Source organism: Anolis sagrei, chromosome 1 (assembly GCF_037176765.1).
Source record: "Anolis sagrei isolate rAnoSag1 chromosome 1, rAnoSag1.mat, whole genome shotgun sequence".
In the NCBI taxonomy this organism is placed as follows: domain Eukaryota; kingdom Metazoa; phylum Chordata; class Lepidosauria; order Squamata; family Dactyloidae; genus Anolis; species Anolis sagrei.
The window spans coordinates 252,759,840-252,784,830 of NC_090021.1; the positions used below are offsets into that span (position 1 = coordinate 252,759,840).

At 39.0% G+C, this 24,991-nt stretch overlaps 1 protein-coding gene across 1 annotated transcript; it reads right to left on the reverse strand.

Moving 5' to 3' along the window:
• Positions 1-1,401: 1,401 nt before the first annotated feature.
• Positions 1,402-24,723, reverse strand: LYVE1 (lymphatic vessel endothelial hyaluronan receptor 1). Its single transcript, XM_060766966.2, has 6 exons — positions 24,363-24,723; positions 13,710-13,878; positions 11,474-11,613; positions 7,467-7,736; positions 4,752-4,830; positions 1,402-2,868 (listed from the first exon to the last, which is right to left on the reverse strand). The coding sequence occupies exons 1-6, from the start codon at positions 24,721-24,723 to the stop codon at positions 2,685-2,687; spliced, it is 1,203 nt and encodes a 400-aa protein (XP_060622949.2). The 3' UTR covers positions 1,402-2,684.
• Between the last annotated feature and the right edge of the window lie 268 nt (positions 24,724-24,991).

A 24,991-nucleotide genomic window follows, 5' to 3' on the forward strand; every position in this document is an offset into this window, starting at 1 on the left:
CACACCGGAAGCGACTTGCAGTTTCTCAAGTAGCTTCTGACGTGGGGAAAAAAATAACTCGAAAGGGATAAATGTAAATTTTCTCCACTTTTCCAGATGTCACATCTTTTCAGATGTCACATTGTTGTTTTGAAATAACTTCTTTGTGATTATAACTCTCAAATATTTAATCCTCTTTTTCCACTTCAAAATTTAAGAGTAGTTCGTTCATTATCCTGTTCTGAAGTCATAGTTTTAGTCAGCAATATTATTTTCTTATCTTTCACTTTAAATACTTTAATTTTTAACCAAAGGAGCATTTGTTGAGTCCAGTGATTTTTGTCTCAATATCACAAGATCACCTATATAATTGCTTATATTGTTATTTTTTTTTACCTCATAGATTCTGTTATCTTGTCTAATATCTCTCAATAGATTTTCCAACATCAAAATAAACAATAAAAGTGAGAGGGGACAACCTTGTCGGGTCCCTTTTTGTATTTCAATCAATATTGTTGTATTGCCATTTACTAAGTTCTGGGTATTAAGCATGACTTGCAGTTTCTCACATTGCTCCTGACAGGGGAAAAAATCTTTATTGCTTGAATAATTTTTTAATCTATGTCACTCTCATAGAATCATAGAATTATTGAGTTGGAAGAGACCTCATGAGCCATCCAGTCCAACCCCCTGCCAAGAAACAGGAAAATCACATTCAAAGCACTCCTGACAGATGGCAATCCAGTCTCTTTTTAAAAGCTTCCAAAGGAGGAGCCCAATACTGTACTTGAAATAAATAGTTCCAAGAAATATTATCAAATGTTTTCCTTGCATCTAATAAAAATAAAACAGTCTTTTTCTAATTAATATGGTCTTAAAAACCATGCTGATCCTCATGAATATTCTGAGAGAGGTATTTTCTCAACCTGTTTGGCAAAATTGTTGATAACTAATAAGAAGTCAATGTCAGCCTTTAGTGTCTTATAATCATGATTTGGTAGTGAGATTGGTCTATACAGCAATTCTTTGTTAATGTGTCATTTGTATTTTCTTAATGAATCATGCTAATATGAGCATATCTTTAAGAAACTGGCCTCCACCCTTCTGATAACTCCCCACACATAATTTGTAGTAGTTGAAATAGCTTGGTATTAGCCCAACTTTACTCTCAGATTTTCCATGTACATCCAAAATCAATTATATTTATATAATACACATATATATACATCCACACACACACACACCTTTCCCGATAGTATTTTAGAGAGATATTTGGAAGGCCCAAAGAGCCACTTTCTTTGGCTCTTATATGTTTACATGATATTCCACAGCCAATTTATTATGGCATAGCATATACGCGACTTGACACCCTATCCTGTGTACTTTTTAGGTTATTAGAAGATATCCATAAATCATGACAAATACATTTTGGTAGTTTTTATTATCCATTGTGAGGTTAATCTTCCATAATCATCAAGATCTGGTTTAGTTGATTGATTATATCTGAGACAGTTGTATAGTAATAACTATGTAGTTCTTGTTTTATCTAATTTCCATGCAGTTTTAATAAATAATATGGATAATGAGTGAATATGGCAATGTATCAGGTTTCAGAGATACCTTGTACTGCAGCACCAAACATTTACTAGAAAGTAGACTACTTTACACTCAGTGGGACAAAATTCTGGCTAAACCTGCATAGGTTTGTACAGGTAGCTGCATTTGTAGTAAATAGCAAATACGTTGGAAAATAATAAACCAAGCAGGAGGTTATACAGTCCTGGTTCTGGAAATGCTTTTCAGATCTGGAGTCCACAGATCCTAATTTGTGTACATGTCTGGGAAATCTCAAGAAAAGTTGAAGCACCGTTGCATCTAGAGCCTTGTATAGTTAACTGTCCAAAGTAAAATCTGTTGGGTGAATTTTCTCTGAAAGATTTATTGTATATCACAGAGTGTGCCCATTTTTTTCTAAAGTGAATCAGATCTTTTATTTCCACTTTAACGCTTCCGGTTTTGGAATTATGTAATGAGACACACAGCACAAAGAGGCAGTCTGCAGTCATTTCTAGACTTATAGCAGGGTTTTTTTTTCAAGTGATATCGCAACAAAGAAAAAGTTTGAAAATTGTTTTGAATCACCACCCAATTTACACATAGAGGACTCTCCATTGAATTCTTTGTAAAAGGGGAAATTGTCTATTGTGTCATTGAATCCTTGCTTAAACTTGGTTTTCAAACCAGGTTTCTCCTGGTTTGATATTTTTTACTGACAGTTCGAAAACATGCAAATGTGAGTAGATCAATAGGTACCGCTTCTGGTGGGAAGGTAACAGCGCTCCATGCAGTCATGCCGGCCACATGACCTTGGAGGTGACTACGGACAACGCCGGCTCTTCGGCTTAGAAATGGAGATGAGCACCAACCCCCTAGAGTCGGACTTAATGTCAAGGGAAAACCTTTACCTTTACTTAAAACTTGATTATTATTTACACCAAACAGACTTAAAATCTGCATACTGAAACTTGTTCTGATTTGGAGAGTTGCATATTTTATAATGACAACTTATAGCTAGGAGGTATAGATTCAAAGTTTATAAGAGGTACATGACACCGACTTTGACAGCATTTACAACTATCCTTATAAACTATTTGCTAATTTCTGCCTTTTAGTCATCTAAGGTCAGTCCATTTGGATGTCATTTCTTAAACTTCTGCTTCCAAGCATTTCACTGGTGATTCAGGCTTGGGCTGAGATTCTCCTGCCTTTTTTCCATTCTTCGGTTCCTGCTCAGGACTTTTATCACTTGTCTTTGTTTGTTTGACATTCTTGGTTTCAATTTCTTCTTTCTTCTCATTCTTTTTAGAAAACGGAAATGTTTTCTTGTATCTTTGAATGAATTGGAAAATACACTTTATTAGAAAGCATTGCCATTATAACTATACAGTCTAGAAAATCAACAGGGGGAGAATGAACAGGTGTTACATTTTAGAATATAACTTTATAAACCCCATCCCAAAACCTAATGGAGAACATCCTCTTCAGCTGCTGCAATACTATTTACATAGCCTCTTGGGGTCAGGTGCTGCTGATGGTGGAAAGCTAGCTACTAATATTTTCTGGAAAAGAGTCTACCTGCTAAAAATCGAATTAACCTATGTGTGTTGATCCAATGGTAGATTAAATTGAAATGCCTATGTGATTCAAAATATGGAAACATCTATTTTCAAAGCTGTACTTTGAATGCCTTGGTGGCTAAGTATGTTATTATTATTATTATTATTATTATTATTATTATTTACTTTATTTGTATACCGCACTATCTCAGCCCGTAGGCGACTCAGTGCAGTTTACAACAGGACAATATACAAAGTGCATAGCATTAGCATATTGCCTTGTCTCACCCCAGAGTCTTTCATAAGATAACTTCTAATAAGGTACGATTCTTCCATCAAAATCTAGCCACCTTCTGTTTGCTGTGGTCCAGCTTCAAGCCCGTTCAGAAGGAAACTGCTGCTTTTGCAGTGTTTATCTGTCCTAAGTACCATGCATAACAAAGAATGCAGAAATATTTCTAATTATAACGGAGACATCCAAGAGAAGAATAGCCATGGGCATATGGGTGCCATTCCTTCCATCAGGCCACGGGATACTGGTGATAGAGTCTTTTTCAGTGAGCTGTCAGATACGCTCTATCGCTATTTCATTTTAACTTTCCTTTTCTTGCTCCGAGTGCAATGTATTGTTAGGTAATTTACTTAATGCAAGTATAATGTTTGTTATTTGTAATGGACATAGTTCATTGAGTTATTAGATTGTTTTACTGGTATTTTCATTTGTATATAATGTAATAAAATATTTTATTGCAGTTATCTCATTTGTTCTGTGAATCACTTTGTGCACAATGTATTATGGAAACTAAGGTGTATTGTTCTAGGTATATAAATACACTGACTTTTTACTATTTCATTTATTTTCTACTTTTCTTCTGATAACTGGACCCAAGACAGCTAACAGTGTGTTTAAAACAATATAGCTATCAGTAGCACGGATAGCTATTGCCACTGTCTCAGCATTTGGATCAGATCACCAGATGATATAGCACATTGCATTTATGATCTTGGGCTGGCCATATTAGGGGTTTTCCCCACCTCAGTTGCTGTTCTGCAGAAACTGACAAAGGCCCTGTGTCCCAGTTTAAAGGGAAAGGTGGGGTATAAAAATTAATGGATTAATGGACAGAATTGTGCTAGAAGATCTTGTAGTAATACAATCACCAATGCAGATAGCTTCGGTTATTACGCTCACACAGGAAAAAGGCTGAGGAGTAGATGAAATGTGTAACATCAGGTTTACGTTAAAACAATGGGCTTTTCCCTTATATGCCCTGCTGTTCATGAGCTGAAGTTATTCCTCCATCATGCATACTCCTTTGGGCTATACCCCATCACACACCTACCATATGTGCGGAGTATGTTACATGACCAAATGTCTATGCATATACATTCATACATGCTTCGTTTGCTTTATATTTTTGCTGCACAAAAGGCATGAGTGAAGGAATTTACTTGCTAATCAATGTAAAAAAAAAACTTCAGTTGTCATTTGTACAAAGCAAAGAGTATTCCTATGCTACATATGTGTACCCAGTGCAAATATCAAGGCACCGAGTTAAACATAGATATCACATTAAAATATCTAGAAAATGTATTTTTAAAGAAACAAAATGTTAGCACTAATGTGCTGAATCAAAAAGCAACAAACATACTTACTTTTTGATGTAGCAGACAGCTAAAACCACTGAAGCTACAAAGAAGGTGAGGGCAAGCACAAGAAGAGCAATGGCTACACCTAGAAAGGAAAACAAATGTATCACACCACATGTCTCATACACTGGGTATGAATAATCGCCCATCAGGTTTGACGGTTTACAAAGGCTAGTCATTGATTCATAGAAGCCAGTCAAGTTAGTATTTTTGTCTATGAGAATCAAAATATTGAAAATACTATCACTTCCCTTTATCAAAGAGGCAGGTATAGTGTGACTGCCTTCTCTGCTAGAGATTAGGGGACAGGTGTTCAGGAGTGGTGACTTTACTACCATGCAGCCTGTTCACTCCAACTTTGCTCCTCTGTTCATACAAGTAGGAAGCCTCAGATAAGCAGAGTTTCTTGAGACACCTGAACTCACTGTTCCCAGAAAACCAACATTTAAACTCTGTTTTAATGTTTGTTTATAATCCTAGTTTATTCTGAGATGCACCCATGATTCTTGCTTTGGTCATAATAGGAAAATATGCATAATTTTGGCTTTCTGTTTTGTTTATAGACTTGTCTTAGAGAAGTGATAAAGAGTGAACAGGCTTCATACGCGACAAACATTAAACATTGTTCAATCATGATTCATGAATAGATGTCCCTTGAAAAATGTCACATCTATTCATGAATTATTATTTGTTGAATAGTACTAAATGTAAACCACCAAAATATTGTTAGTCTATCTTTATTTTTGTACTTGTTTATTTCTGCAATTGAAGAAAGAACAAGAATAACTACTATCTAGGTTGCTGTCTTGATTGTGAAAAAGGGGCAGCTGGACCAGTGACAAATTCTATATCAGGATTTCTCATAATAAAGTTATGTAATCACTTACACTATACAGTATCCCTGGGCAAAACAACAACAACAACAACCAGTTGACATGGGCAAAATGAGCATCAGTGTCAGGTGTGTATGTGGGCACTCTTGGCAAAATGCTTGTAGAGGTTTCTATCAAGCACAGATCCTTTAAATTCTGAATCTTGGAGAAGTGGCGGAGTGTAAAGGATGGAGATTTAGGGTTGCTTTGCAATAACGGCAAGTGTTTAGTCCATATCCTTTAGAGTATTCCATTATTATTGTTCTTACTCCCACTTTGCCATTTGGATATGCATGTTTCCATGTGGAGATAAACACAATTGAACCAATCTACAACATACAAAAATGTTATGCACACACACACACACACAGACACAAATATTTACTTGTATTGTTACAAAATTCTCATGAGGTACATAAGAATTGAGTGGGTGAGGGTGAAGGCTGAGAAGGAGTGACTTGTCTATAGCCAGCTAGTGACTGCTCCTCCAGATTGAGCAATAATAAATAAATAAATAAATAAATAAATAAATAATATACTGCTCTATTTCCCCGAGGGGGACTCAGGGCGGTTTCCAAGCAACATCACCAAAACATACAGAGTAAACAGCATAACAAAATTAACAAAACAACATAAGCATAAAATTATCACAATTACACATATATATTAAAAACAATCCTGCCTGTTCAGAGCAATTAAAAGGCCAAGGCTAGTGCAAACTCAAAATATGGGGACTGGGAATTAAATACAGTGCTATAACAGGCTAGCAGCAATAGCAGGTACGGGTCTGTGGCTGCTCTTTTCCAGGGCCTATTAGAGGGATGACTGGGGTAATAGGTAGGAAATATATGGCCATATTCAACAATGTTTGGGGCTGGGCTAGAACTGGTTGTTCTCAAAGATTTGTGGAAACCACCAGGTCTTCAAGCTCTTACGAAAAGAGGAGAGGGATAGGGCCTGTCTTATTTCCCTTGGAGCAAACATATTGGGAGTTTGCTGGAGGATGAAGTATACATTACTATCAGTAACAGGTTTTTTATTTTTAAAAACAAGCAATGTTTTGGATACCAAGGTCTGTTATATGACAATGCCCAGCATTGGCTACTTTTAATGTAGCATTTTATTCAGATTATCAAATAGAGTCATTTTTAATCCTAACGCAAAAAAGTGTCCCTTATTACCTTTCCAAATTTCTTTGTGTTGAAATGGCACGGAAATGGCTCTATTGTTTTGTTTTTTAATCAGGAAAAATGTCTCTTCCCAACAATAAGACTACCCCAGGAGAAAAACAGATCATGAAAGCTCAAACATAGATCCTACAAATTGTTACAAGCGACTCCAAATATGAAATGCATATGTGTGGAAGGGTCAGGAATTAACAACAATCAACTAAACTTATCACAACACTCACACTTCTTTTGACCAGTGAGGAACAGCCCTGTGACAAAGGCAAGATTCAAGCTAAGGGCATCGTAGGGAAGGAGAAATGTGACAATTTTGTTCTCTCTCATATGTAAAATTTGGTGAATTCTTACAAAACACTAATTTCTGTAACTCCTTATTCCCCATTTATAACTTATTCTCTCAGCCACTGTACTCTTTGCTCTTTTTTGCAGACTTGTTTGAAATGAAAGAGGACATCTATTGAAAAATGCTAAGAGATGGAGTGAAAACTATGGATCTTGTTTATTTGTGTTGCATTTTAACATCTGTTTTACTACAAAGCACGACTTTCTTCACTAGTTCTCCCATATAACAAGAAGAAGCTTTACCCTACTTCTACTCATATATTTGGTTACAAAGGCAAAATTCACAGAAAGGTACTATAATAAATAAATAAAATCTTTACCTCCAAACTGGACACCATCATTTTTAAAGGCAGTTCGTTTGTCAGGTGAAAGTACTATTTCCTCTTCTGTGGTTGGCTTTGGTGTTATGATCTCTGTTACACATTTAACACGATATAACTTCTGAAGACCTTTAGTCTGCTGTGGCTCTGATGTTTGAACCATTGCTGAAGTGTCCTGAGGCAAGATTGTTGAAGTGGAGTTCATCTCTGTTGATACATCTGGCAGTGAAAGTGTAGTTGCTTCTGGAATGCAGGAATTGATCCATATGTCTGAAAAATGGTAAAACACAATATTTTTTTAAAGCACATGCGAAAATGCAGTGAACATTTTACAAGTTTGAAAACGTACCAGTATTTTTCAATAGCGATAGTGAACCTATTTCATCAGTATCATTATTTCTCAGTAGCAAACATGGTTCTTGTTGATATAATCCAGAGCAAAAGCGTGGCCATAAATACAGCAGGAGTGGGCAACTGTAGTGCATGCTAATTTTTGTCCCAGTGAGCCATGCTGGTATCCTCCCAGTGAGCTAGAAGTGATATCACATTGTTTCTGGTTTTCTTTCAGGGAAGATCAAATGGGCCAAATCAAAGTGAACCATTAGATTTTTATGTCATTTTGTGGCAGTTAGAAATATTTTTGGGTTACTTTTCCATGAAAAAAAAATGGTCAGGGGTGGGACCAGGGCTGGGAATGTGTCCTGGTAGATTACTAAAACAGGACTGGTGATACAGAGTCTTTGCCCATGAGGGAGTTAAGTGTACTTTTTAAAAATTGAAAGAGGTGATTCTTTATTTAATTTCTCAGAATGTTTTGAGGTGAGCATGCTCAGCTGCCATAAAATATTGAATGCTCGTTGGGACAAAATCACTGTCCCAGTATTGTTTTCTGTTTCGCAAGGCAACACTGTCCAGGCTATAGAGGAAAATATTGGTTGCTGGAAAGAGAGAAGTGATTTTGTTTAGAACCATAGCAAGGACAGAAATGATTAAATCTCCTAACTTCCCACACAGTCATCCCAAAGAAAATATTCCTCCATTTCCTTCCCTCAAATTGCTAATAAAACAAATATATCTTGCTTAAACATAATTAGCATTGTATGTAGGTTGACCATAAAGCAAATAAAATCAGGGGCTCAGAGTCCTTCATGATAGTAGAAGGGAAACTACGGTAAGTATATAGGCCATGCCTATGGAGGTGCTATTCAAAGGAATCACGGCATATTTTAAAAGCCTATATGAGCTCATAGGTTAGAGTACAATAGAAACAGAAGGAGAGTTGGGATGCAAATGATATCCTGAAACGTAAGTAATTCCTTATTTTTAACTGCAAATTCATGTTTTACACAGCTTTAAGGACATTCCAATACCAGAATGGCCAGCTGAATACATTGCATTAATGGAAGGAAATGACCTTTGTGCCATTTTTTTAATATGAGTCCCTGGAGGGAACTTGATGACGCATTTTCATTGACTGAATAGGATGCTGAATGAGTGGTATTACTTTCACCACTGCAGAAGTATAAGCAGGAAAGACAAAATGTCAGTCTGTATTCTGACCAAATACACAACCTTAGTTATAAACACACTGATTATTAAATGATAGATTTAGTTATAAACATACTGGTAATTATAATTACTTCTCCTTAGTAATATGAAAAAAGGTTTAACTTAAAATGCTGAGCTAGAAAAATAAAGTGGGAATGTTATAATTTTGGATATATGAAAAATACGATACACCATTTAAATACACACACACACACATTTGCATTTTTCTCCTGTGCCTCTGACTTAATGTTTTGTCATTTACTAGGTCTCCTATTGTGAGTGTTGTATACAATGACGGTATGTGGAAACTTCCTGATTGGCAGAGATGATGGCATCATCTGCCACACATCAGGCTACCATGTGTCTTCTGCGTTTAGTGACTGTCTTCACAGGATTTTTGCACTGCTGGGGGCTCTATATATTGTGATCTAAAGTTTTTCAAGGAAGTTTGGTCTCAATTGAACAATTAAAGCCCATTAGATTAACAAAAGATACAGATTTTTGTGTCAATGAAAACTACTTTAACTACAGTATTTTGTGGATCTAAATGGATATAATTGCACACATTTGTTACCTCTTCTTGAATGGTGTAGCTTTGAAGATAGTCATGATGAGAAATGTTACCATGTGCATTGTTAGAGGATATTGTGAGCCATCTTTCCAATCTCAAGGCAATTTATTCAAGTGTAAAAACACAGCTTTACAGTAGAGGTTGGCAAAGTGCTGCCTTAGACTGCACGAAACCTCCAGTGCTGTTTTTGAGGCACCAGGGACCCAAGGAGTAAAACAAACAAACAAAAAACACCCAACTTTTTTTGTTCCAGAATGCTTCCAAATGCACTCTGTGAGATTTGATGCCTTTCCACCACTTTGAAGGCTCCTTGATGCTCCTGTTTGGATTAAAAAAGAATTTTTGCAAAAGGGTTCAAAAACCTTTATGCTCTGAAATGTCCCAAGATGTCTACTCGCTGGCATAGGGTGCATTTCCACTGCATTTTCCAGGCCTCTATACAGAGGCGGCCCTAGGTAATTTTCAATGGTAAGCAAACAGTATTTTGGTGTCGCCCCCCCCCCCTCCAACCAATCAATGATATATATTTTCTGTTCGTCGTGGGAGTTCTGTGTGCCATATTTGGTTCAATTCCATCATTGGTGGAGTTCAGAATGCTTTTTGATTGTAAGTGAATTATACATCCCAGTAACTACAACCCGCGTATGTCAAGGTCTATTTTCCCCCAAGAGCGCCTCAAGAGCGTCCCTGGGCAAAATCAACTATACTGCAAATGCTTACTTTGCGTAATGGGTTGAGCTGCCCCTGCCTATATACCAATTTAGGTCCCAGAGGGGCCTTTTTTGAAAGTATCTCCATAACTCCAGATGTGTTTCCTAGAGAACTAATGTGCCCCCTTAACTTTCCATAGTTGCTCACTTCTGCACTGTATATAGATGTTTTCAGCCATCAGCTATTTTGAACCTTTTAAAACATGTAACAGTATCTGATTTTAGATAAATAGAAATTTAAGAATTTGACTGATTAAGTTTTTCTTGGCTGCGAAGGCAAGAACAGGATTTTCCTGGCCTTAGGGAAGAAGAAAATTTTTAAGCTTTCCCAGTAGCTTTTCCCCAAACTGATGACATTCCCTCAAAAACTGAAAACTAACAGGATCCTCTAGTACTGAGGTCTTAAAAAGATACACCACAGAAGCCCAGCCCATAAAATCATATTGAGTGGGGAATTCACACACCCAGTTCCAGTGGGTTACAGAAGGAAATCATCCCTATGAAAATTCATAATTCAATGAGCTTCATAGGTGCTTCCTATGTGTTTCCAAGTGCCTTGATTTCTAATTTCAGTGAAGCTACTTATGATCTCATCACATGTGAAAAAATAAGCGTCCTAGGACACAGCCCTACACCACCCATTAGACGACGTAGGCTGGCTTCAGGCGGTGCTCCGTGTGTGATCTGGGACAGCAGCGTGGGAGGATGCTGTGTTCCATTAAGAACAATGTGGCTACTGCAGGATTAAGCTGTGAGGCGACACTTCCCCCACATGTGATGGAGAAGTGTAAGCTGCCAGCCAGGGCACCAGGACTGCCCTGCTGCCAACTCATTTTGCTACGGAGGCTGGCGAATTGCAATGCTGGACCTCATCCATGTGATGAGGTCCCTAATCTAAAACCTAAATATCAGCAAACCTTGGGGAAATGTAGTTTGCTACCCTTTTATGCTTATTGCCTAGATGCCAAGACCAAAGAAACATACAGTAAGAGGAAAACAGACTAAATTTGTTAGATGAGAATTAGCTGAACTGCTTACAGTTTGGTTGCAACAGTTCTTATTCTCCTCATCCAAAAGGAGAATAGGAATCTCCACAGGTTGTGTTCTCACTGCATCAGGAGGGAATTTTATGGGAACAATACAATAAAATTACATAATCTTTGTCTCATCACACTTACCTGAAGAATTATAACAGTAAGCACGGGCTTTCCTGTTGACTGGGAGTCTCCAGATGGCTACTCCAGTTTTATTTTGACCACATTTTTCATTTGGAGTTATCCGGGAAATGACAGCATATCTTTCTGCTACCCAGCCAAAACTGCAATGGAAAATAAGAGGTTTTTGTAATGTAGTATTGTGAACAACTAGTTTGCTAGTACACACATACACAATTTTGCAGCATAGAATTTGGTTATTCTGGAATAATGGGTGTTTTCTGAATAAGACCCAACAACCTTGCTAATCTTGAAGCTCTTTAGACTACTTTCCCTAATGGAATTATTGTGACAGTAGGAAATGCAATGCAATTTGTGTAATAAAAGGTGCTGTAGAAAGTATTTCTTGTGTGCATCATAAAAAAGAGCCTACAGGCATACCTCAGTTAACATCCAGCCAGCCCCTACCTTTTCCTCCTCTGTCTAGATAAAATATTGTTTTTTAAAGATGGTATTGAAGTAGTTAGTGCCCAGGAACCATATCCACTTTGTTAGTTGAGGTAAACCTGTGTACTGTCTATTGTGACATCTTTGTTGATTCCCTTTTCAATTTGCCATACAATTTGTGATTTTATTTAAGTTCTGTCATTTCTAATTTAACAGTTGAAATAAAATCTCTTTTAAAAAAAAGATCAGAAGGTGCAGTGCTGTTCCAGGATGCTAGACTGCACCACCATGTGTGAAAATGTAAGGAAAATAATAAAATCAAATGTACGGAATTGCATGCAAGAAACAGCTAAAGCAATAGAGAGTGTATGTTCTAGTCTTGTCTGTGATATATCCAAGAGAAGAGAAAGAATAACATTGAACAATAAGATATTAAATACAGATAAGAAAAGTTATATTACAAAATGATTAAAAAGCATTTGGCATGTTAAGATAATGTGAAAAACCTCAAAGATTGTTAATGTCCAAAGGAGCTATAAGTATCAAACAGTAACCCACCATTGAACAAAAGCTTCCAAAGGACAATGAGGTTTGGAGAGGTAGAAGGCAAAAGAAGGAAAAGAAGACTAAATTATAGATGATCTGTTCAATCAAAGAAGCCATGTTCCTGAATTTGCAAAACATGAACAGAGCTGTTGATGATAGGGTGATATCTCATTCATAGACTTGCCATAAGTCAAGGCCAACTTGACAGCTGATTAAAAATAAGTATTGTAACAGAATCCTTTTTATAGAGGAGGTAAGGAGGTCACACAGTTCGCTAAGCTTATTGAAGCCTCTTGTATGCATGTTATGTACTTTATTAAAAACATTAGAACAGAGTTGTTTTAGATGATTCTATGTTTAACATTCTTGGGTAGGAGCCAATCTCTGCTTTCCACTGGAAGGCAGAATTTTGTTCATTGAAGGTGCTGTACAAGCCACAGCTTACCTCATTGAATAAGTGCTTATGACCTATTCATTATATATCATTCTCAGGCAGGCTGCTAGGGGAAAGAAGGTGTCAGAGGAAGTCTCCTTCTGCCGGCTGACCTTACATCTGCTTCAGATCTAATTCCCCAAAAGCTAATATGAAGATGACAGCCACAGATGCAGGCAAAACATCAGGAGAAAATGCTGCTAGAACACAGCCATACAGCCTGGAAACCACACAGCATCCCAGTGATTCCGGGCCCAATAATAATAATAGTAGTAATAATAATAATAATAATAATCTTTTTTTATACCCCACCACCAACTCCCCAGAGGGGACTTGGGGTGGCTAACACGAGGCCAAGCCCAAAAATACAATACAGCAAAATAAAATACAAAGCAACAAAAAAAATTACATCACCATAAAATACATAAAGTAACAGAATAAAATAAGCAGTGCAAAACAACATAGTGAAAAATAGAACACAATGGGCCAAATGCACAAGATAAAATGATAAAACCCTGGATGAGAATGGAGTGGGAAAGTGTATTTGTGAGGGAGGAGCTCAAAGGGATGAACAGTGGGGTTAGGGCTTCATTAAGGATGGGTGAAAAGTGCAACATGAGGACGACTCTGTAGATGGAACAGACAGAAATGGGATATATGGTCACTCTCCAAAGGCACATCGGAAGAGCCAAGTTTTTAGATCTTTCTTGAAGGCTGCAAGGGTAGGGGGCTTGCCTAATCTCACCAGGTAGCGAGTTCCAGAGCCAAGAGGCCACAGCGGGGAAATAAAATACATAACATAAAATAATTTAAAAGCTGAAAAATGTTCTGTACCTGCAGGTTTCAAAGCCATGCTTCCAAGCTTTTTCTACCTCAGAGTTATGTGCCAGTACTAAGTCACGCTGCTTGCACACCTGCTGTGCTTCGGTGAAGTTAAAATTAGCTTGGTTCTTATATGAAACAAGAGTAATTCCAGCAATCCGGCACCTGGAAGTGTAAATATCTAAAGACAGAATAGAAATAAGTTATTACAGAAAAGGTGTTGATATTTAATAACTGTACGCTTGAAGGATGGATTAAATCAGGGGTCCTCAAACTTTTTAAGCAGAGTTTACTTTTTAAGCAAGGCTCACATTCCTTCAGACTGTTGGAGGGCTGATCTATAGTCTGGAAAAAAACATGAATGAATTCCTATGCACACTTGTTGTAGTGCAAAAGAACATGAAAAAACAATACAATATTTAAAATGATGAACAATTTTAACCAATGTAAACTTACTAGTATTGCAATGGGAACTGTGGGCCAGCTTTTGCCTGATGAGAGAGTCAAGTTAATTAGGATTGTTGTTGTGGGTCTTCAAGTTGTTTCCGACTTATGGTGACTCTAAGTCTAAAATTTAGGGTAGGGCCAGGTAAATGACCTTGGAGGGTTGCAGTTGGCCCAAGGGCCTTAGTTTGGGGACCCCTGGATTAAATTATATCCAGTAGTGTATGCACTGACTGGTTGAAGCTCTTTAGTATTATTTATATCCCAAATTAGAGCTTCTGAACATGGCGATATCTGAAACTGAACCTAAAAGAACTGATGTCATGTAATAGAGTATCAAGCAAGGTCTAGGGAGAAATGGTGCAGCTCCAAACAAACCATTGAAACTCGATGGGTAACCTTGGGCTAGTCACTGTATTTCAGTTTAATTTACCACAAAGAGTAGTTTTAAGGTTATGTGAGAAGGGTTGTGGAGACTGTCTCAAGCCTGTTAAAAGGATAGGCTATAAAATCTGCAAATAAATGAAAGACATTGAAAGAATGCTTGTTGTAACTCATGCAAGCCTGTAGCCAAAGGGGGAGGGATTCAACCCCCCCCCCTTTTCAGGTTAAAATAACCTAATTTACTCATGAATTTTAACTGGTTAACCAAATCCCCATGCTAAATCTATGAGAAGCAAAAATTAAGAGCCCCTTCAGAATTGCGAGCACTATCTCAACCAAATGTTGACAGTTTATTCACACTTTCATTGCCTACCTTTCCATCAATTTACATTGCAATAGCAGCAATAGCCTATATAGTGCAAGCAACCGGATTTGCCCACCTGCAACTAACAGACAAAGCCTAAGGCAGAGGGGGTAATTTGAAGGCTCCCATGATGGACACCAGACTTGGCAGAGCTGGTTGAAAGGGGTGGAGCTGCAAGCTATTTAAGGCTGCTCCGCCCCCTCTGCTGTGCTCTTTGCTTCAGCTTGAGGTAGAAGGCAAGCTCCTCATGGGGCATTAGGCCTTTCACTCCTTGCTCCCTCCCCTCTTCCAGAGGATAATAGGGTTCCTATTGCTATGCCTTTGCCCCAGGATTCACCCTACAATTTGAGCAGTTTCGCTTAGGGATTCCTCATCTTCAGAAGAGGAAGGGGAGCAAGGAAGTGCTCAGGAATTGGAGGGGGAAGAGGAATCAGACAATGAGGTTTTGCAAGTGCCCACATTTCTGGAGAGGCGAAAGGAAACAGAGCACAGAAAGTGTTCAGCAAGAATAGCTGCTATAAACGCTGAGGTAATTGGGAGCCACCCTAGCACCTCCTGCATGGGGAATTCAGGGCTATAAATCAGAAGCAGGAGCAGTTAGCTTTTGCTGGTAATAACGACTCTGATGCTGATGTTTCCACTCCAATTGTACCTGCTTTGGGTCGCTTCTAAGGATTTAGTGATCATTGCCCGTTGTCGGATGTAAGACTGCTGTTTATTTTGGACTTCATTCGAGACTTTAATTTTGTGTCTGCATTAAGACTTCCTTGCTTTCTTTTGCATTTTTCAACTACATTTGCTGTTCTTTTGTGTTTGCTGAAGTAAAGCATTTTTCTTTTACTTTCAAAGTTTTATTAAGGCTGTTTTTGAAGGGCAAATCAGGACAGTTTCTGCCCTTGGCATTTATTGGCAGGGATTTCCCAGCAGAGCATAAGGGATGGGCTGGAGGTTTGGGTGACTGCACTAAGCAGAGTTCCTCTCCTGGGCTGCCATAAGTAAGGCACATCCTGTACCAGATGTTTGTCCTCCCTGCTTTTAGAATAAACTTAATAAATTGTTGCCTGGGTGGGTCACACTCTCTCAGCCCCCAAGTCATGATTGCTAGGCCACAGATGAAGGTGGCAGACAACTCCTTCCTTTAAAATAACACTTAATACATTGTTGTCTGGAGGGAGTCACACTCTCTCAGCCCCAGGAAGGCAGAGGCAATTCCATTAACTGTACCATCAAATACTGAGGCCTACATTTTATTGTATGCCTCATGTTAGGAGTTAAACTTTGTCCTCATGTTAGGCTTAGCTCTTGCAATTATATTAATTGAGGACTCTTTTTTGTTTTAGGTCTCATGTTAAGCTTTACATTTTGTAACTATATTGGGAGTTCTCCATCTTGTTCTAGGCCTCGTGTTCAGCTTTATAACCTTTGCCAATATATTAGGAAACCTTCATTTGGAGGTCTCTATTTTGTTCAGACCTCATGTTAGGCTTCATGCCTTTAGGTTGTTGTTGCCTCAGGCGGCGGCCATTCTGGAGGAGGCCATGCGGTCTTCCCCTGTATCTGAGAGGCCCTCCAGGTTCTGCTTGCTCGGGCTTATGGCCTAACAAACTAGAAGGCATCAGATCGTGTCTGTTCTGCAAGCTGTGCAGTCATACTCTCTTGGCCTCAGAGCAAGGCACAGACACACTATTGGAAGTATAAATAAACACATGAAACTAGTCATGTCACGGCTTTCTTGCTCTTCCCCCTTTCAAAGCTTTCTTATGTCTACCTTCTTCAAAGCAGCTGTGGGTCATTCCTTACTGTGCAATTTATCTGCTAGCTTGAGTTTCTGTTCTGAGACTTAAAGCCCTATTATCTGCTATTAGTATTTCTTGTCATCCACCTGACTCGAGAAGATGCCTAAACGTCTATCAAAAGCAACTGAACGTTTGTGAGTTCATGGCAAAAAAAGAAAAAGCCAACTATCGAAGACCAAGAAGACAGCAGGTTGAGAACCATTGCAACGGCTGGTACTGATGAAGACCCCAGAACATGCACACCTGAACTGCAGATGAAAACTGTGGAAACTGTGGAAACTGTGGCGTTTACCACTGGCTCATCTAATCCAAGCCCTGCCAAAGAAACCATATAACAGGAGCAAAGACAATAAGCTATGTTATTGTTAGACCTTGGACTTTATATGAACAAGACTGTTTCTGATGACCACGTGAAAGCTCAGTTAGTGCAAAATCCACAGAGTCCTTTGCTAGGACATGTATTTCCTGTTGATAAGAAGAGGCCTCTAAGTTTTCAACCCAAATGGTTAAATAGATTTCCCTGGTTAGCCTACTCATTTCATGTGCAATGTATACTCTGTAGGTACCGTGTGCTGTTTGGAGGAGAAGTTGGGAGTAAAGGTGGTCATCAGCAGCTTGGTGCACTGGTTGCTAAACCATTTGTGTGATGGAAAGATGTAATAGAAGTCTTCAGTGAATACCAAAAAAAAAAGTACCATCAGAACAACTTGTACTTGGCTGAAAAATCTTTCTAATTCACAATGGAAAACATCCTGATGTAACCAGTCACCACAATAAAGGAAAGCAGAAGAAAACAGAAAGAAACTTCTGCCAATTGTGGAAACTATTGTTCTTTGTGGCTGGCAAGAACTGGCTTTAAGAGGGAGCAATGATTCAGGATCTATTACCTGCGAAGAACCTTTGGACAATGATGGTAATTTCAGGGCCTTGTTGAGACCTTGTGCCAGATCAGGAGACACTGACCTGAACAACTATGAATGCCCAATATACTAATTCTCAAATACAAAATGAACTAATAAACATTTGTGGTGACAAGATAGCTAAAAAATTGTTGAAAAATACAATGCATCACAGTGTTTCTCTGTTTTGGCAGATGAAACTTTGGATGTGAGTACCTCAGACCAGTTATCGCTCTTGGTAAGGTATGTTGATGTTGAAGTTGCAGAAATAAGAGAAGACTTTATAGGCTTTGTAAAGATAAGTGATGGAGCCCCCGGTGGCCCAGTGGGTTAAACCACTGAGCTGCTAAACTTGCTCACCTAAAGGTCGCAGGTTTGAATCTGGGGAGCAGCGTAGGCTTCCGCTGTCAGCCCCAGCTTCAGCCAACCTAGTAGTTTGAAAACATGCAAATGTGAGTAGATCAATAGGTACTGCTCTGGCGGGAAGGTAATGGCACTCCATGCAGTCATGCTGGCCACATGACCTTGGAGGTGTCTATGGACAACGCTGGCTCTTCAGCTTAGAAATGGAGATGAGATGATATAACAATAAAAATACTTTAAAAAATAAAAAAGAAATGGAGATGAGCACCAATCCCCAGAGTCGGACACGACTGGACTTAATGCCAGGGGAAAACCTTCACCTTAAAGATAGGAGATATAACAAGTGGAGGACTAGCAGACATTATTTTGGAAACATTGGAAAATTTGGGCTGAAATTGCAATACTTGTGTGGACAGGATTGTGATGGAGCTGCTAATATGAGTGGTCATATTAATGGTGCACAGCAATTATATTGCAAAAGTATCCAATAGTTGTCTATGTCCACTGCAGTGCTCGCTCACTAAATCTATCCTTAGCAAAGACTTGCAACATTCCACCTGTCATAAACTGCCAAGAAACAATATAATCTGTGTGCAATTTCTTCAGAGCATCATTCATTAGACTGGAACTGTTGAAGAAAAATATACAATACTGTTTTCCTGAATCAAGAGTAAACGGACTGCTGCCAGTGGGTTGTTGTAGGTTTTTTGGCCATGCTCTAGAAGCATTCTCTCCTGATGTTTCACCTGCATCTGTGGAAGGCATTCTCAGAGGTTGTGAGGTCTGTTGGAAGCTAGGAAAAATGGGATTATATATCTGTGGAAGGTCCAGGGTGGGGGAAAGAAATCTTGTCTGTTGGACCTAGGTATAAATGTTTCAATTGGCCACCTTGATTAGCATTTGATGGCCTGACAGTTTTAAGCTGTGACTTGTTACTGCCTGGGAAAATCCTTTGTTGAGAGGTGATTAGGTGTTCCTGATTGTTTCTTGTCTGGAGTTCCCCTGTGTTTGAGTTTTGTTCTTTTGTTATGATTTTAGAGTTTTTTTTTAAATACTGATAGCAAGATTTTGTTCATTTTCATGGTTTCTTCCTTTCTTTTGAAATTGTCCACATGCCTGCTGCCACTTTGTGAAACTAATTGGGTTGAGTGACATGATACAGTTTTACATTTTGGTGAGAACACTCGAAGAACTAAAAGAGAGTCCTCTATACAACAGTGAGACTTTTTACCAAGCTGGACACCTTCTTTTAGCTGTTTTGAATGCTGAATTTGTAGTAACCATAAACATAGTAAGAAAGCTTCTGTCATCATCTCTTCAGCTTAGCAAAACATTACAAAGAGTAGATATGGACAGTTTTTACAGTCTGCAACATGTTGACGGCCTTTTTTAAGAAGCCAGGGAGATGTGCACAGAAGCTTTGAAAAGAATTTCAGGAGATCTTTGAGCCAGCAAAATTAGTGGTAAAGTTTATTGTGGAGAAGTTAGGATTCCTTGCATCTGTTCAAAGCAGACTTGTAAAAGCAACATGCAGGAAACTTCACCAATGCCAATGGAATATTATTGGCTAAATGTGTACATTCAATTTCTGAACTTTTTCAGCAGTTGGCTTCAAGAAAGGTTTACAAGGCACTGGGAAGTATTTCAGGAATTGCAAGTGTTTATCCCTATTAATTGAGGCCATTGTAAATCCAACTTGAACAAGTGCACATAATTTTACAATGAATGCCTTCAACATACTGACATACTGATGGAAGAGTTTGATCTTGTATTAAAAGGAAAAAGATTACACCTTTACATCAAATGCACTGGAAGCATATCTTGTCTGTGATTAACAGTTTTTTCCAAATGTGAAGACACTTCTTCAGATTTCTGCAATATCGCCAGTGTCAACAGCTACAAATGAAAGGTCGTTTTCAACTCTTAAACATTTGAAAACATATATAAGAAGCACAACGGGGCAAGAAAGACCGTCTGGACTTGTACTCTTGAGTGTCCACTGAAGTGTCTCAATGGAGCCTGATTTCTGTCAAAGTGTATTGACACCATTTTCAAGTGTTTCCATAAATTACTAATTAAGAGTCATTTTCAGTTTTTTAAAGACTTGAAACTTTGTAACTAAAATAGAAATTTGATTTCATTATGTCTATATAAAATATAGGATCAATCATATAATTTAAATTGTTTTGTGTTATGGACCTATGCTTCATGATCTGCTAAAAATGTTTCAAAACTCCCCCCCCCTCCATTTTTTTCTGTCTATGGGCCTGAAGTCCAGTTAGTCCCCACCTCTTCCCCTGATTTCTGTTTGTAGTTGTAAGATTCTCAAATCATTCAGCTAAATAAATGTAACAAGTTATATAAAATAAAAGCAGGTACTCTTCAAAGTGTCAAGGAAGCATTGTACTCTAGCCAAAAACACGCCTTAGACCTCTATCACGTCTTATTTCATGGTTTTAAAATAGTGAATTGTTTTAATATGAAATTGAATGCCATTTTAACTGCCCAAAATGAGAAGTAAGGCACACCCATTTTTAATAATCTCAAGCCTGCCAATTTGCTGCATCCTGTGTTGGAAAAATATGACTGCCTGCTGAAAGGATGAATGACAAATGAGGAAGATTACTCACTTTTTAAAAGGTTAATGTAGAACAATAGGAAAGAGCACATTAACAATATTAATGGGCAATATGAATTATGTTCTAGCAAAAATCTTTTAGCCAATGCACTTGTGTTAGATGGCTATCAGATTCATTTTAGCATGAGCTTTAACAAATAAAGCCCCCCTTTTAGGGTCAAATGAATGAAGTATTGGGCTCAGTGGACAGATTTGTAGATACTATTATATGTATTTATACCCTAGTTTATCTCTCCTGAAGGAGACTCAAAGCGGCTTAACATAAAAGCATTAGCATACAATCTAAAATATACCAATATGCAAACATTAAAATAGGATTAAATATAAAAAGTATTTTTAAAATCCCAGTTAAAAACCATTAAAACATATTCAGAGTTAAAAACCACAGCACCCCTGAACTGATTTTAAAAACCTTCATCTTTAAAAACCTGTCTGAATAAAAAGGTTCTAGCCTTTTATCAAAAGGACGTCAGGGAGGGGGGCATCTGGCTTACTTGGGCAGGGAGTTCCAGAGTTGAGGGGCAACCACCGAGAAGGCTGATAAAATTGGAAACAGATGAAATGCAATTGGGAAATACTAGTCTATGCAATATAAACTGGTCTCTCACAGAGGCTTCAATTGCTTGCCTCCAGCCAAATCCTTTGGCTGTTGGCAAGGCTTGTTTTAAATATTTTAGTGTTGGATTTTAATTTATTCATTTTGTGATTCCTTGGGTTCTATTTATTTATTTATTTATTTCACAGTTTTGTATACAGAGCTTCTCAACCTCGTTGAGGGACTCAGCCCCAGTTTACAGCCATAAAAACATATACATTCATTAAAATATCATATATCACAAATTACACATCAACTTTAAAATACACTAAATATAAAACTACAGTGGTCAGTCGTCCTATTAAGATGGATCTATATCCACTTCCATCCAGAGTCCTATGGTGTTGTCTCATTCCTCGAAGGCCTGACTCCACAGCCACGTCTTCACCCGTTTCCTAGATGTTAGGATGGATGGGGCGGTTCTGGCCTCCAGAGGGAGAGAGTTCCAGAGTTGTGGGGCCACCACCGAGAAGGCCCTGTCCCTCGTCCCCACCAGGCACGCTTGCGAGGCTGGTGGGACCGAGAGCAGGGCCTCTCCAGATGATCTTAGTAATCTTGATGGTTCGTAGGGGAGAATACGTTCGGAGAGGTAAACAGGGCCGGAGTCGTTTAGGGCTTTATAGGTCAACACCAGCACTTTGAATTGTGCTCGGAAGCTAATTGGCAGCCAGTGGAGCTGTCGTAACAGCGGAGTGGTGTGCTCCCTGTACCCAGCCCCTGTTAGTAATCTGGCTGCCGCGCGTTGGACTTGCTGCAGCTTCCGGGCAGTCTTCAAAGGCAACCCCACGTAGAGAGCGTTGCAGTAATCTAAGCGGGATGTAACCAAAGCGTGTACTACCGTGGCCAAGTCAGCCCTCCCAAGGTACGGACGCAGCTGGCACACAAGTTTTAATTGTGCGAAAGCTCCCCTGACCACCACTGAGACCTGGGGTTCCAGGCTCAGCGATGAATCCAGGAGAACTCCCAGACTGCGTACCTGAGCTTTTAGGGGGAGTGTGACCCCGTCTAGCACAGGCTGTAACCCCGTACCCTGTTCGGTCTTACGACTGATCAGGAGTACCTCTGTCTTGTCTGGATTTAGTTTCAATCTGTTGTCCCTCATCCAGTCCGAGACAACGGCCAAGCACCGGTTCATGACCTGAACAGCCTCCTTAGTGGTAGGTGGAAAAGAGTGATAGAGTTGGACATCATCTGCAAACAGATGACATCGTACCCCAAAACTCCGGATGATCTCTCCCAACGGCCTCATGTAAATGTTAAACAACATAGGGGACAGTATTGAGCCCTGCGGGACTCCACAGTGCAATGCCCGAGGAGTCGAGCAGGAGTCCCCTAGTGACACCTTCTGGGAGCGACCCTCGAGAAAGGACCGGAGCCACTGCAAGGCAGTACCCCCAAGACCCATTCCCGCGAGGCGTCCCAGAAGGATACCGTGGTCGACGGTATCGAAGACCGAAGAGAGGTCCAGTAGAACCAACAGGGACACACTCCCCCTGTCCAGTTCCCGGCGCAGATCATCAACTAAGGCGACCAAGGCTGTCTCAGTACCATGTCCCGGCAGAAGGGACATGGTACTGGCAGTACCATGGTCCCGGCAGTACCATGTCTATGGCAGAAGGGCATATACACCAAATAAGTAAACAATGTATCAGTAAATAAAATTACATAGAATCTAAGTTTTTAGCAAATTCTGTGGACTGTAATAGAACAGGAAATTCACTTTTAAGTTGTTTTGTTGAAAAATTTTTGATAACCTTATGAGGATAAAATGCCACTTGTTTTAAAATAGTCTTATTTTTAATGTCAGATTTTCAAAAGGAATGGTTTCTTTGGGTTGCTGTAGGTTTTTCGAGCTGTATGGCCATGTTCTGGAAGCATTCCCTCCTGACATTTCGCCTGCATCTGTGGCAAGCATCCTCATAGGTTGTGAGGTTTGTTGGAACCTCTGAGGATGCTTGCCACAGATGGAGGCAAAACGTCAGAAGAGAATGCTTCTAGAACATGGCCATACAGCCCGAAAAACCTACAACAACACAGTGATTCCGGCCATGAAAGCCTTTGACAATACAATGGTTTCTTTTTCCAATGTAAACAGCTATGTACATGGCAGCACACAAAAATAAGATCATATCAAAGGTCTGTTTCAGAACCCCTCTTTGTATAGGGACTGAGAAAATGCATCTAGGAAACTGTCAAAGAGTGTTGTCCCACCACTGATTCCTAGAAAACAGTGCTGGGTAGCTTCCCTCCCTAGGTACAGAAGTCTTGTCTTCTCATGATGACTAATAGTGTTTGATAAAGGTGTCTTTCATGAATTTGCTGTATCCTATTCGAAAAATATCAACTTAGTAACCACCCAAAGCATTTTGTTGTCGGGCTACAGATGGGAAATGTATGGCCCTCAAGACGTGTGAGGCACCAGCTCTCATTAGACACAGCCAGCAATAGTCTATCCCAGTTAAGCTCCAATTCAACATTTTGAGAGCCAGAATTGTCTTTATGGGGCTTTCATGCCTGAATTGCCTTGTAGCTTGCCAAGCAGATTTAATGAGACTTTGAAAGAAATTTTGGACAACATAAAAGGAGAGTAGGGAGCATACTTCTAATTAAGAAATTAACAGTGGTAACAACTCAGAGTAACATAGCTATGATACTCTCAGTACTCTCATTGTTTGTCTGGCCACATAGCTTTGTGCATAACCCTATTTCTCTCTCTCTTATTTAAAAATAAATAAAAAAGCCAGTTGTGTGACCATAACAGCATCGTTTTAGTTCTGATGATGACAGAACTGATGATGAAAAACAATTCAGTTTTTTTCTGCAAACTAGAGTCATCTGGATTTGTTAGTCATGCATCAAGTGACGTAGACTCTAATATACAAATGGTTAAGCCATAACAAAGTTGGTATCCTTTAATGGAGCTTCGTTGTTGTTGTTGTGTGTATATATGTGTCCTGCTGCAAAAGACTAGCTAAGCAACCTCTGGAAATTGTTCTTCAACAGAATTGGTCTTTCCTTACTCATAACACAGTTTGTTCAATTCAACGTTTTCCTTCATAATATTCTGCTTCCAATCAAATGTTAATTTATAAAATGGTAGATAGCCCAGTTGAAGGCAGTGGGATAGATTTTATGATCTGATCCCATCATTTTGACAGTACAAATAATATATGCAAACATACCTTTTAAAAGAAAAGTGCCCTGTATTGTGAGGTTTATAATCCAGATTGAGAAGAAGAAGAAGGTAATTCCAAATCGAAATGCCATTATCAATGACACTAGGGAAATCCAGGTCCAGCTGCTTCCCAATCTGCTGTGTTGATAAAGCGATGCTGAGCCACACCTTGTGAAGTTGGAGTGAGGTTCTTTCTTGGGAGTTGCTGAAAAGCTACTGCCTTTTTCACAGGAAGGAACAAAGTTGTTGCTCAGCTCAAAAGCCATTCCCTGGTCAAGGTCACTATCTGGAAACACATGACACCCCCCAAAACCATAAAGAACTATCTGGAAAACAGGACTGAGTGCTGACTCAGAAAACATGCACATGAGGAAAAGAGATAACACAGTGTGTTAGTCCTATTCTTATAAACAGAGGAAGGTTTTTCTTTGTACTTCCAGAGAGCTCCATTCTGTGAGAGTTCCTGTCCATCCAGTTCTGACTCATTTATCTTTCCTTCAAATGGTTTGTCTGTTGGGCACAAAAGTGTGTGTTGCATGAAATGGTGTGGGTGCCTCTAAGCACAAACACTTGGAAAATAAGGATGCTTTAGTATCAGTTCAGAATTATTGTATGCGTTATATGGATGGTTGAAAG

Bases quoted from the DNA above. Each gene is read 5' to 3' on its own strand.
- LYVE1 (XM_060766966.2), bottom strand. From the start codon at position 24,723: ATGTGCATGTTTTCTGAGTCAGCACTCAGTCCTGTTTTCCAGATAGTT. The intron at 13,879-24,362 runs GTATGTTTGCAT...TTCTGTCTTTAG, and splicing joins GGGCACTTTTCTTTTAAAAG to ATATTTACACTTCCAGGTGC. The intron at 2,869-4,751 runs GTAAGTATGTTT...ATTCATTCAAAG, and splicing joins GCTGTCTGCTACATCAAAAA to ATACAAGAAAACATTTCCGT.